The sequence below is a fragment of the Micromys minutus genome (genome assembly GCF_963924665.1).
Source record: "Micromys minutus genome assembly, chromosome: 30".
NCBI classification, from domain to species: Eukaryota; Metazoa; Chordata; class Mammalia; order Rodentia; family Muridae; genus Micromys; species Micromys minutus.
Genome location: NC_137965.1, coordinates 15,467,144 through 15,482,027, shown reverse-complemented (window position 1 = coordinate 15,482,027; position 14,884 = coordinate 15,467,144). Strand labels below are relative to the sequence as shown.

The 14,884-nt window shown below is 41.1% G+C and overlaps 1 protein-coding gene across 2 annotated transcripts in view; it reads right to left on the bottom strand.

Annotated features, from left to right (window-relative positions):
• Window positions 1–4,846: 4,846 nt before the first annotated feature.
• OPRM1 (opioid receptor mu 1) overlaps window positions 4,847–14,884 on the bottom strand; it is a gene marked incomplete at both ends in the record, with an annotated part of 52,058 nt that continues 42,020 nt past the window's right edge. Inside the window, one exon of one of the 2 annotated variants that reach the window (XM_080941982.1) lies at window positions 4,847–4,885. In XM_080941982.1, coding sequence (XP_080798108.1) covers window positions 4,847–4,885 — 39 coding nt within the window. Of the gene's footprint in view, window positions 4,886–13,282; window positions 13,355–14,884 lie in introns of those variants that run through there. The other variant, XM_080941980.1, reaches the window with a different exon arrangement.

The following is a 14,884-nucleotide window of genomic DNA, read 5'->3' as shown; positions in this document are numbered from 1 at the left end:
ATATTGCTGAAAACCCAGTGCTATCAGGGAGTTTAAGCAACTCTTAGATTTCATGAGCATAAGAATGCTGTGAGAACCAAACTCTATTAGATGCAGAATACAGCTCTGGATGGTGGCAAGTCATTTGAGAGAAACTGACAACTTCTTTGCAAGAATTAATGTTATTATTCTTTTAAAACCAGAAACTATAAAGCATCCTTTGGAATTTACAAATCTGTCTGTTTGTTTTGAAACATACGGGGTTTTTCTGCTTAACGTTGAACAGTTTTGATGAATGAAGGCATGGTGTTGTATTTGTATTTTACTAACAAAGTTTTTTTTTTTTTTCTTCTTCCATGTATGTATGATGGCACATGCCTGTAAATGAAGCACTTAGCTTGAAGCAGGGGGGTCCTACATTCAAGGCCAGTTATGGTTACATATTGAGTTGGCTATGAAGTAGAAGCCTGTTTTGGGTAGAAGTGAGAAATGAGAAAGGGAAAGAAAGAGGGTAGGGTTCAGCTGAAGCTGTAACCTATCAGATAATATCCTGTTAATACGGTAGAAGTTGGAAAACATTGGAGGGAAATAGAGCCATCCATGAAAGCAGTTAAGTGTATACTGTTTCTAGACCCTGGGCACTTATTCTGAGAAAAAGCCAGTTTTCAGGATTTTGCTCATTACACACTTATTATAGGTTTAATAACAGACTTTTTAAAATCACTTTGTACTTCCTATAAACTTGCACTGTGACCTTCATTAAAATCTGTACTTATGGCTGAAAGTTCACACGGAGGAAGGCAGGAAGAAGAGTATTGCATTTTCCAGCTGTGTTCAACCCATGGCCTAAGGGTCCCACCCGCTTTATAGTCCCAATTCTAAGCTTCAGTCATCTGTATGTTTGTAATGTGTAATCCTAAAAAACACCCACACTGGTTATATTAAACAGAACCACTCATCTGCTTACACTAAGAAATGCCATGGCCTTCCACAGTGACATCCTAACACCTTTGCATATCATGCACAAGAAGTTATTGGCAACTGGGCTACATTTCGCCTTGAACAGGGGTCATCCCATAATTCTTGAAACTTTTTATGACAGTGGGAAGCAAAGAGTCTAGGGTGAAACTATTTCTAGTGAAATTGAATCACCTTCAGCATAGATGTCAAAAACTTGGGCTTTTCATGTGATCCTGCCTTAAGTCTTAGTGAATGGAGGCCTTAGGAACTCTCAGTAAACTTGTTCTCTGAGTTATCTCAAAGGAGAGGAAAGGGTGTTATCCCAAAGGTGTGTATATATATATATATATATATATATATATATATATATATATATATATATATATACACACTTGTGCACACACACACACACCACACTCAAGCCCCTAAGCTACCTATGATCATTATTTATTTTCAACATTGATAATTTCATGTATAATAGGAAACGTTTAGTAAATAACAGACCAAAATTATTTTTTAAAGACTTTGTATCATTTAATTCTGATCATGACCCAAAAAGGTTGCTATTATTGTCTACTCTTTCAAAGAGATGGGAGCTAAGATTGCTCAGAACCATAAGTCAAATCAAAACAGAACAAAACAAAACAAAGAAAATCCCCAAAGCTGTTGGAGATTGGTTCTAATGTTTTGATTTAATTGGGAATCTGTATGTCCAGATGCTAAAGGTCCTTGTCACCAGTTGGCTTTTGATTAATAAAGATGTCAATGGCTAATCGTAGGGCACAGGCCTGGACCCTTAGAGTTGCTCATGCTAGGACACAGAGAGGAATGAGACAGACTCACCATGATTTGGGGACGAAGGATGGGACACAGGAGATAAAGCCAACTATCCACGTGAGATTTTGGGAAAGTGGCCACTGGCCACTCCCCTGATTGGGCCAGGGGCATCAGGGGAAGGTTTAGAAGTGCCTAACCTTTGAGTTACCTAAGGAATTTAAAAAATAAGCTAATGTGTGAGTGTCTTTCATTTGTAGATCCAAAGATAATTCTGGGCAGGTGCGTATGTGCGATCTTCCAGGAGCACAGAGCGGTGAAGCAAAAACTCACTGCTACGTAAAAGGAAAAAAAAAAAAATGTTCAGATGCTCATCTATCTGACCTTCAGATTAAAGCTCTTTAGTGTCTTTACAAACCTGTCCTCAGTGTCATGAAATGAAGGCAGATCCAGAATACTGAAGCAAAGTGTTTAAAACAAAAGTTTGACCCAGTTTCTTCTGGGCTCTCTCTCTTCATTGTAGACCTACTCTTTCCAGGCTGAATCCCATCTGCCCTATTCTTTCCTTTCTAGAGATTGGTCAGGAGAGGACATGGCAGCCACATAATGGAGGCTGCACACAGGAAGCCGAGTAAGGAGGAGGAAAGGCCACTGAGCCTCTGACCCAGTAACACAGAGCTTCTGTAGTTATGGCCAAAGTTCAAATCACCCCCTTCACATCTCTAGCCTCCAATTCTGGGGCAGGTCAATTACTAGGTTGTAAAGAGGGAGAAGCTTCCTTTGTGAAGGTAAAGGTATAATCAGAAAGAAGAACAACAACTTCATTTTCTTTAAAGTTAGGAAATTTCACAATGGAAAATTACTCCTCCAGGCTGAGGGCTCTTGCTTCTCCATGAGCCACTGAGTTGAGAGTTAGTTTTAGCACACAGGCATTGAAAGTGGCTTTCCATTAAAAAAAAAATACTCGCAATACCTTACTGGCTTTAGAATGTACTTTTAAAATGAACCTTTTCAAGAACAAGAATTCTGTATTCGTTGTAGACACTAAGAGATGATATGGAAGAGTCTTGTACATACACATATAACATTTGTAGAAAAAATTTAGAGCAAGTCCTACACCAAGGCCAAGTTACTTTCAGCCACATGTCAGTTCATTCATACCAGGAAGGGGGGAAATTACACAGAAACACTGAAAAGAAGCCTGAAGAGCAGAAACAAAACTGTGTTCTCCAGAGAACTTGTGTCAAATACCATACTGGAAGCAAGAACGGTATCTCCCTCATACTTACACGTAGGGATATTTCATTCTCCCTAATGAGTCTCATTTACATTGTCCATTTTAAAATTCTAAATCTTTTGAAGATTCTGGTTTTAATTACTTTCATCAGAAAAATGTAAGAAGAACAACTTAATGCCCATTTATCCTGGAAGAGATGTCTCAGAAATGGAGGTTATTAAAGGCATCATTGAAAGGAAGCATTAAAACACTTAGCTTAGAACTTTTTTTCCCCTCCTCTAATGGATACATGACTGGGTCCATGTAATTATAGCCAATCAGATTTGAGACAGTAAATTCAGTTATTCTGACTTATGATATCTGTCTTCCAAAAATACTGCTTTTGGATATCTGGGGTGTATTAGTGTCTGTTAGACAGATGAAGGGGTGCACATTTTATATCTGCTGGCTGCTGGCAGTCTCTGGAACCCTTGTAAGGGAAACAGAGCCCTTTTCTACTTACATTTCCTTAGACAATGACAAAATTCATGTGATCCATGCTGACAAAAGTTCCAAGTTCACTCCTTTGTATGGACCATCTGGCTTGTGTATTCCTCCAGGTCTAAAAATGGGAGACTGCCAAATCGCAACTGCATGCATGACATGTCAAAGAAAACGAGTCAGACAAGACTTTTCTTTGAGAAGCTACCCCGAAGATTGACATCGTATCCAGGAAATCTTGATATTTTAGCCGAGATTCAAAAAGACCAAGATAGTGACTATGACATTGCATCAGTACAAGTCTTCAGGGAGAGAGGTTTTGGGTACTGTTAATATTTCATGTTTAAGTCACAATATGGGGTTGACAAACCCATCACGGGTTTCTCCTATATGGTTGAGTCCGTCTTGTAATTAGGTTTATTGGGTTTCTATTTTAAAAGCATTTAAACTTTCCTGGCACTCAAGAAAAACATCTGTTGTTTGATCCTGCTGATTCAGAAGGCTTCAGGGAAAATAATACAGAAGAGTATGCAGTATGGAGAGATGACAAAAAAAATGAAGAGAGCAAAATTCTCAGCTTCTTGTTCGGAATGATGTCAAGATGATCTCACTGGGTGACTTTATGAGCTTGACCTTGTGAACACTTAGAGGACATCACCGGAACTAGGAAGGACAGCCCCTCCCCCAACTCCCACATTATAACTGGCAGTAAATCCTTTAACCCTACCCCCATGCTATTATAACTCCCAGTAAGTCCTTTCAGGTGAGAGTCAACCATTCTGTAATTGACTCTGTGTTTTAAATCCCTTTCATTTTCAACACACAGCTAGGGAGGAAGATTGTCATCTCCTTTCAAACAATACAAAACCAGGAAATGGAGGTGCCCCTGATGTCTTAACTAGACTCCAAAGTGCACGTTTTAAGTTGGAAATGACATATTCCCTCACAAAAGACTAAAAGGACTGGAACTCTCCATAGAAGGTGACTGGGTCAGAGGTCAGAGGTAGCATTTACTTTCTGCATCACTACAGTGAATTTAACAAGTGACATTTGTTTTCTTTGATGAGGTCATAAGTATTCGCTTGAAAATAAAAATTCTACATAGAGAAGGGCCACTATCTATGATGATCGCAATCCACATACCACAGAGTATTGTGGTTCACTGGGGGTTTCTGATGGTTCTGTACATGCGCTGGATTCAGCAGTGGCCTGTGGTCTCTTCCTTCTGAGTGCTTGACACAGTCTGAGTGTCTCTCATGTGCAGAGTGAAGTAGCCAGAGAGGAATGACTTTGAATGATGCAGGATCAGATGGTTTCCCAGGAAACCAGAGCCTCCCACACACCCCGGCAGCAACCTGATTCCAAGTAGATGGCAGCCTTTAAGCTTATCGAGGGTCTGGATGGTGTGGGACCCAGTTAGGGCAATGGAGCAGTTTCTGCTTCCAGATTCTCTAGCTGAAAGAAGAGAAAGAGTGAAGATGGTGAGTACCGAGGGCTTGCCAGAGATCACTGATGATTGTCTTCTGGGCATAGGAACTGTGCTGAACACAGTCCTGTGTATCTTCATCTGAAACCCACCTTTTTTTAGGTCCTCAGAATGTGGGTCATCATAAATATGTGTTTGCACATACTACTCACTATAAAGATGAAAATCATTTTTCTTTAGATAGAATTTTACTCAGTAGACCAGGGTGAGCTTAAGTTTGAGATCCTCCTGCCTCCGCTTTTTGAACACTATATGCCACTACACTAGGTCTTAGAAAATACATTTTAAGTAAGATTCTTTCCCTGGCTCCATCCTTCATGTTCTTTCTGTCCAGTTAACTTGACCAAGACTGAACCAAAGCATTGAAAAGAAATAGAATGGAAACATTCTTATTTGGAACCCAATTCTTAAAAATTTCTGTTTTCACCTCTCTTCCTTGGTGTGGGGTACACTGCCATCACCTCCCACTGTGAAGCATGCCTACTGAGCGGTAACCTGAATTCTGCCCAGCAATGTGGGAATGTGGTGTAGCATTTAGGAGAATTAAGAGAATGGAATGTCTTACAATGAAGCCACTTGTTGCTCATCCTGTTATTGAAACTAGGGAGGAGGTATGAAGGCGTTTGTGTGGTAAGTATAAAGGGTTGAATGATTTTGTTCCCCCCCACCCCCCGAACAATTAATGTAGGTGAGTAAGTTTCAAACTCCAGGAAAGTTACATGAATTGGGTACAAAAGATGCTTGTTTACTGGCTGCAGAGGTCCACCTGTTAAGTTACCCCACTGGCTCTTTCTCCTTTCCTAATTTCTCACACATAAATATGCACATACAGTGTGTGTGCACACACTGTATTTTACAACCATTCAATGTCATGCCAGGATGTATTTGCTAAGAACAAAGACCAGGCCAGACCGATGTCATCATCAGGAGGAGCAGGCCTTCATGGACTGGAAGTCGCTGAACAATCATATTGATTATATGTCAGAATACAGCCTTCCCTGGAGCCTATGGTTTCTGTGACTTGTCACACAGGCAGTGGAGAGGACACAGGCAAGTGCATCTCTGACCACTATGCCAGTGTTTGCTCTTGGAGGAGGCTTGGTTATTGGTCCCTCAAGTGCTGAGACTTTGGCTTTGTGTCTGTGAACTGTGACAGAACCCACTGTGTGTGTAGCTGCCATCTGGTCTCTTTGTATTACCCGGGGGGATTCATGGCCAGAGGAAGCAGCTCCAGCATGCTCAAGGTCTGTTGTTTGCTGCATAGCAGCGAACTGAATCTTTTCATCTTCCTGCTACAATCTGTAGAGCCACCGCAGGGACGCCACCTGCTTGCTTAGTCATCTCCTTTGGAGTCTTGTTACTTTTTGCTAGCTTCTAAGAAGTTGGGATTCAGTGCCAAGGTGGTATAAAATTCAGGATGTCAAGCTAGACAAGGAGCTTTTAAAATGGAGAAAAGGCAAAGGTTCAAGCCTTTGGGCAGGCACATTTGGACAACTTTTGCTGGTAGAAATGTGGTATAGGAGGGGACAGTTGACCTCCTTTCCACCTCTAGGTAAAAATGACTTGGGAGAATGTATGGAGGCTGATGAGAGATGGATAAAATTTAACAAGTGTTCTTCGTTGCCATCTGGGAGGATAGACTATGGATCCTGTCAGGGAAACCTAGACCTACATCACTATTAGAAACATATTTGAGGGCAACACGTCCCCAGAGAGAGCGTCATGGTAAAACTAGTAGTGTTAGGGAAAGGGAGGGAGAGTAGAAATGCTTTGCTTAATATGCTATGCACTATGAGCTGTCGTTCTTCCATCACTGTGAGGATGGTCAGGCAAAGGTTATGTTTTTTCACGGCCAACAGTGATACACAGAGCACCTCACCTGAGACCCTTATATTTAAGGAAAACGACCAGTGGGGACAGATTCACTTCCATTATGAGGATGACTAATGATGGCTATTCTAGATTTCTGTTTTAATCAGGACCTATGACCAACATGAGAAGATTTTTCTGAGGCCATGATTCCATGAAGGAAGATATTCAAGATGTGAGGAATAATATTGTTCCCACCATCCTCTGTGTTGAACAGAAAGATTCTTCCTCCCTAAGAGTATAAGTACTGAATTTATAAAATCCCCCTTCTCTCTGCAAAGTCAAAGCCTTCACACAACCATTCTTGCCGGGATATTTTATGTGGACAACATGCTTATGTAGGGCCATAAGCTTCCTAGGAGAAAGGCACTGCTCTTTTAAGGCATGTGACACCCCGAAATCCAAACAGAGGTCATGATGGGAAAGACTAACTCCTTCCAAAAACACCCAATGAAAGGCAGTGATCCCCATGACGACTGGGGTGCTCAAAGAAGAGTCTAGTTAGATAATCTCCAGAGAGGCTCAGTCCAGACATCATGCCATGAGGGCCTTGCTCTGAAGAAAAGAAGATGGTTCTCACAGGTGAAAGGCTTGCTTCTGTGGAGTACAGTTCTTTTATGGAGATCACCGAAAGAGGTAGGAAACCATGCTTGGCTGTCTTAAGCAATTGCTTCTTCATAGCCTTTTTTTGCCTGAACTTGGAGGATCAGAGAATTATTCCATGAGTACAATGTTGATCGGTGAGAGTGTTTGGGGATGAAGATGGAATCTTATCCTTTTGCAATATGCCTGGTCACTAAGCACTAGGTTCTCTTGTGGGGCTAGGGTTGTGCATTTAATCAGATGGACTTTCAATAGTACGATGGGATCCAGAGTAAATGTGGCTAATTGGACCCCTTGCGAAGCACTACTGTCACTTTTTCTACCATTAATTAACATGCTTGTTTTGTGACTGCTTAAGATATTCAAGGCGGGAGGTTTGTGAAGAGATGACTGTAGGAGATGTGCAAGGAGGTCATAGCGCATCTTTTGGCTCTCTTCTCTGTGTTAAAAGGAAGCAATTTAGAATTCTAGGAAGAGAAGAGGAAACCACAGCCTTGATGAAAGGATCCGAACACAACAAGACTAATGAAAAATGCAACATCTCAATATAATCACTCCATGTGGCCAGTGACAGAAAGCTAATGGGATCTGGAGGCTTACAGCGGATGGATGCCAACCAAATTCAGTTGACGTGATAGCATTGGCTGCTCTAGACTACATCCTGCAGTCCTGGGCACTGTGAATGGAAATGGATCAATTGACTATGACAGCACATGCTAGGCCATGTGGGACTTTAGTCTCAGTTACTGTTCTATTGCCCTAAAGAGACATCATGGCCAAGGGAGCTATGAAAGGGAGTGTTTATTGTGGGCTTGCTTACAGTTTCAGGGGATGAGTCAATGACAATCATGGCAGGGATCATGGCAATAGGCAAGCTCTTATAATTCTTCCCAGAACAATTCCACCAACCAAGGGCCAAACATTTATATATATGTACCTTATGGGGGGGCCTATACTTATTCAAATCACTACAGCTTCCATTTTCTATTTTTTTCTAATCCTATTGGTTGCCAAAAATGATTTTCTTTAACAAGCAACATGTTATTGTGAAGCTGAGGCATTATTTGTTATCATTATTATTAATTATTATTATTATCGTGTGTGTGTGTGTGTGTGTGTGTGTGTGTGTGTGTGTGTGTGTGTAATGTGCACATTAGTGCAGGTGTTTACAGAGGTAAGAGGTATTGAATGCTCCTCCTGGAGCTGGGTTACAGACAGTTGTGAGTCATTCCTGTGGGTTCTTTGCAAGAGCAGTACATGGTCTTAGCCATTCATTTGAATTCTCCTCATATTTGCAACCATATAGGGGTCTCAAAAAAAAAAAGCCAATGCTGTTTTTCTGAAGCTGATCAGGCATCACTGTATTGATGAGTTTATGTTCATGGGTTTCAATAAATTGTCTTGGGAAGTTCATTAGCTCTGTCAAGACACAATGACCAACCATTCATGTCAAAACCCTTGGGAAAAAATATGGCCCAACCCTAGAGACAGCAATGCCAACATTCTCTACCCTTGGTTTGCACTATCAGGGGAAAAAAAAAAAAAAAAAAAAAAAAAAAACTAAAGTAAAAAAACGAACCTGGCTCTGAGAGGTTGAATTAAATGGAAGCTTCATCAAGTTTGGCTGGGAAAAAAATCAGGAGCAGGTAGTATTGGAGGCTATCCCAATAGATCAGCCAGAAACCCCCTTTGAAACTCCCTTCTCAGAGACCCATGACACTAACTGCTTTATTCATGGAAGGAACAGCTTGGACCCTGGAAGGTATAGGGAAGAAATAATAACACCCCTGTTATCTCACGGCTTCAGTCTGGCCGGGTAAACTCATGACTCATGAGAAATAAGCAGCAATCTGTTAATGGTGCTATTGCTGCATTTACCACCTCTGTCCACCTGCTGTGCAAACAGAAGAACAGTTGGCAGGCATGGCCCTAAATTAACCTGCTATATCTGATGCTATGAGAGGCATCTCTAGACCATGAACTCACAGAGAGGCATTCCCGTTAGTCATGATGACTACTCTTGCCTAAGATACGTAAGTGCCCTGGGGTTATGTCATGTATAGTGTCTAGACAATAGCCACTGGGTGACTGTGGCTATCTGGCTTAACCAAACCAATGCAACAGTAATCTAAATCAAGTTCATCAGTGAAGCCTGACAGGGGCGCTGTGCCCCATTTTGTTGTATATGAAAGACAAAAAGGCCCATGTGGTTTATGTCCAAGGGCAGGATTGCTGTTCTTGGGCTCATTAATTTTTTGTGTGTATGTTCATGTGTGCAGAAGCCATGTTGACATATCAATTTCTTCTACTGTTTACCACCTTATTTTTGAGACATGGTCTCTCATTGAGTTCCTAAGTTCACTGGTTTGACTAAGCTAGCTGGCAGTGAACTTGAGAGGTCTTCTTCTCTCTGTTCCTCACCTCTAGTGCTAGGATTTTAAGTGTACCCTGTTGGGCCTGGTTTTAACATGAGTACTTGGATCCAAACTTAGGTACTCGTGTCTGTCTAGTAAGCACTTTATGCATTGAACCATCTCCCCATACCTAAGTTCATTTTTAATGACCCACCGTCAGTGGCAATGGCACATTCTGTAGATATTTTCTTTATTGAGACCACAGGGGGATTATGGATGTCAATGTTTCTATGGATTTTTCCTTTTATACAGCACTGTGACGATTGGCCTTGCCATCAGAGTTCAGATTCTAGAGACAGCTCACCAAGCTGATTTTTACTCAGTCAACTATAGCCAATGAGATGGAAAGAACCCTAGAAAGCAGCAGGTAAGTCTTCACTCTCTGACTTTATCCATGGTAGATGGATCTTTGAATGGCCTTAACCCACAGTCTGGATGAACATAGGCAGATATGGCTTTCAAATGCTTCTGTTTTTAGATAAGTACCCACCGCATGGTGGCATAATATATGCAAATGATGAGCAAAAAATTCAGGTAGTTTTCGGTAATTAGACCCTTAGTCTTCTCTGAAACTTAGTTGTGTCTATCTGATGTGGCATGGTTAAGCTCTTACTGTACCTCAGTCTCATCTTGTCAACTGCCTTCTGTTGGCAGCAATTCTAATCACATGTTGATTGGAAAAAGTGGGAACATATCTGGTCTGAGCATTTGCAAGGATCTGATCTTAGCTGTTGATGGGATGGATGGCTCAACCATATGAACATGCCAGGCTAAGATGGCACATTGACGGGTGAAGTTGGGGGAGATGTACCTTGGGCATCTCTGTTTATCTTTGCTTACTGAGTGAGGCTGCAGGTCCCATGGATCCTGAATGCTTTCTACCGCTTGTCAATTTTGAACAGTCATTGTCCAATCACATGAAGATTACAACGGGACTACTTTTCTTAGGGAAAGAAGATCAACCCATCTATTGTTTGTCACAAAATATATGGAGCCATTTGCTCTGGGTTTCCAGGCAGTGGTGGAGTTCACCATGTTTGCCAGTGGTCTGGCCTCACTGTGTTGTGCTGTGAGATGCAGGGTAAGGGAATTGCACTACCATGTTGGTTCTCTGGTTTCTTGGCTTCCCTGGGTCTATCTTTGTCCTCCTCAGAGCTGTGATGAGCTCTTGCTGAGACATCACCACCAGAACTCTATACCCAAGCTTCTTTCTGACCAGAAGAACACTGCAGTCACACATGTCTCTGGAGTTGGCAGTTGACATTAGATGCCATACATATATACATACATTATATATGCACAGATATATTCTCTAATGTTAATTCTTTCCTTTTATATCAACAGTCTTTAAAACTGCGTAACCCTTCCAGGAAGCCAACTAAGAAATCCACTCTAGGCTATGTTTTACTCTATTAAAAGATGTTTGAAAAGCTTTAAGCTCCCAGATGAAGCTTATTGAAGGAGTTTTAGTTCCTCTTTAGAGAAAGGTTGAAGTGTTTCCTGTCACGTTAGAGCTGGAGAAAATTTAAGAGATTTTTTTTAAACATTGTCACTCTACAGGAGGAAATACACCCCTGAGAAGTGATGTTCTCATGTGTACTGAATGAAAATGCTTATTTAGTATTTTAATTCTTACAGCCCCCTCTGCCTTCTACCCTTTCTTCCCTACTTGCAAAGCCATTGAAAGTTACAACTGAAGCCAGTAACCGATTAAGGTACTTTGGAAGCTGATCAGTGTTTGCTTGTAATAGATTTCAAAAACCCCATTCATTAAAGAAATCATAAAAAACAGAGTCACACAAAAAAACCATTTGGACTTGATGACTCAGAGGCAAAGATCTCAGTGTTCCTAAGTAACTGGAACTCATTCTTTTCTTCCAGGCCTTGTTGCCTGAATCGGGCATGGTGGAATTTCTACTTATTCCTGATTATACAGTATACAAGAAGCTGCATATAGTATTTCTAAATCACAGTGATCAGACAGATTACGTGAAGAACATTCTATTCCATGGGAGGAGTTTATACATGATACAATTTTTATCCAAAGTCACGAGATTCACTTTCATGAGCACTCAGTCCCCTTTGCGTCTAATTCAGCCCTGGCAAGAACCTTGTTTAAGCATACCCGTCTGTCTGTGTAAGAACATGTGCACATGCATGTAGAGCTTAGAGGACAGCCTGGGGTGTCATTCCTCAAGTGCTGTCTACTTCTCTTTGAGGCACAGTCTCTCGGTGAATGTCAAGTCAACCAATCAGGTGAGAATAGATGGCTAGCAATTTCCAGGGACACATCTGTTTCCACCTTTCCAGAGTGAGTGCCCTCATTTCTGGCCTTCTTGCATTGGTTGTGGGATCTGAACTCAGGTCTCCATACTTACAAAGTAAGCACATTATCAACTAAGCAATTTCCCCAGCTGTTATTATAAAAAAGTACAGCAACACTTTTTAGACTAAATTTGGTAAAGGAGTAGAGGGAAACCTGATACTTCAAAGGAGCCACACATGATTTACCAGATGCTTCCTCCTCTTTTAATAACAGGCAACTTTCTTTCATGGAGGAAGCTTAAGTTATTATGGTTTTTGTTCACCGAGAAGCTTGCCCCAGAGTCTGAATGACACAATCAACAAAGTTTCTAGTTCCAGGGTAAACTTGGAGGTCAGTGATCTTCTGGTCATGAAGGAACCCATTTAACAGCCACTGGCATGGGATGTGCTTGCACAAGTAGTGTCAGTGGGGTTGACACCAGCATCCAGGTACACTGATTTCTACACTCACATTTGCCATATGGTGACGAAATAACTTTGGCATGCTTCTCCCAGTTTTATGTATATGCCTTTTCAAAAGAAATCTATTTTCTGCACAGATACTGTATTCAAAACAAAAGAACATGTCATTTACTAGCTTAACTCTCAGCAACATGCAATTTAATTAGATAAAAACATATCCTAAGGCTGCACAGACTGTCTTCCTCATAATTATAGCCAGAAAGTGGTAGGCTTCAAAACAAAGCCAAACAAAACCTGAAAACCCAAACAAAGCACAACCGGCTTTGCTTTCAGGGAGAGAAAGTATTAGCATTTTGGGTGTATGTGGATGTATTCGGGACACATATAAATGCACGGGAATGAGATACTAGCAATCTGTGTTAGAATTGTGAGTGTCTACAATTCTGAGACATTGCTACTTATTCTCATAAAGATTTGAACTGCGGATGGCCTACAGTAGGTTTGTCAGGCCTGATAGTGCAAGGTGCCATTCTGACTATGGAGTGTGAATAGTGTATTATTGCTTCTACATCTACACAAAGGTTACTCACTCTGACATTGTCTATTGAGCTATGATTAGCTTTTTTTTTCTTTTTTGTAGATGGTGCTAATAGATTACCATAATAGTGTTCTACAAGACCCTGATGGAACCAGAAAAAAAAAAACCAAAACAAAACCCAGCATCTTAATATGACACTTGTCCCCTTTGATACCCTAATTATCAAGGCCTAACATGATAGCTAAGTGTCTGCTCAATGTAGGCATATTTCCTAACATTAGAAACATCTAGGAACCAGGGGATAACAGTCTCAAAACTGACATCTTTTTCCCTCTAAACACGGATTGTAGTTATGAATTAGTTGCAACTTGTTGTCTGTTAATAACACTACAGTAAAAGTTTTAAAAAATATTCCTTCTTTGATTTTATTGAAATACTCTCCCCTGTTATTTTCCTTCTGGCTTTATTAGTAGGGTGAGGCTGGAGGGGGCTCGCTCACAGCTTACTTTCCTCTAAGTATATACCAACTATCAGGTCCTTTAAAGTCATGTCTCTTCTGGGTAACTACATGAGGATTTTTTCCCATTAATTAATTTATTTATTCACATTACATCCCAATTGCTGTCCTCTCCTCACACAGACACCCCCTTCACTTCTCCTCTGAAAGGGTGGGGCTCTCTGGGTATCCACCCACCCTGGCATATTATCAAGTCCGTGCATGGCTAGGCGCATCCTCTTCTTCTGAGGCCAGACAAGGCAGCTCGGTTAGGGGAATGGGCGCTGCAGACAGGTGACAGCTTTAGAGACAGCTGCCACTCTACTTGTTAGGGAGCCCACATGGAGACAGAGATGTACATCTGCTAACCATGTGCAGGAAGCCTAGGTCCAGTTTGTGAACGCTCTTTGGTTGGTTGTTCAGAGTAAACCACCGAGGGTCCAGGTTGGGTTACTCTGTTGGTCTACTTGTGGAGTTCTACAGGAAGACATGAAAATAGTTTGACTCCTCCCACCACCTCGATCACTGATCTAATTTGCTCATTTCATTACTAAAGTGTGAGGCCTGTCTGTGTGAGGCTAACCTTTCTTCAGTCCCAGGCACTAGAATTGTCTTTGTAGTCTAAGCACTATGGTTTAGGTGCCTTGGGTCATGTTGTTAGTCATGAAATAAAACCTCTCTGAGGCAGTAAAATATCTCCATGCACACTCATTTGGTTTCTGTAATTGAATTTTCAGGCTGCAATTTTTCTCTAGTAACCTCTATATTTGTTTTGTATCTCAGCGTTCAGGAAGCCTTGTCTAATCAGTCGGTTCATTCACAGCAGGTCTCTACTGACTGAGACTCCTCAGAATACAATGAGATAAAATTTTATAGAGCTAAGTCATGGCATCATTAAATTTCGATCAGAATGAAACACAGTGTATGGTTCTAGAGATCGGTAGAGGTTTTCAAATCTACACAAAACACTGGCTCTTGAGTTCACCCCATTGGGCCACCCATCAGCTAATTTCTTTCTCAGTAATTTTGCCATAAGCATTCTTGATTCTCAGAGGCTTCTCTCACAGAGACCTGGGACAAGTTTACTCACCTTAATAGTTTGTGGTTGTTCATTTGCTAAACTCTTTTCCATTAATCTTGGGGCTCTATTTTATCCAATATGCATACCCAAGAGATTCCTCTTACTCCTTGTGATTTATGTTCATGACTTTATAATTTATGCTTTATAAATTGTGTTTCATCCTGAAGACCTCTCGAGGCTTTGCTAGGTAAATGGGCCTCATTTAAACCATTCCAGCATTACCAACACTCTATTGGCCCC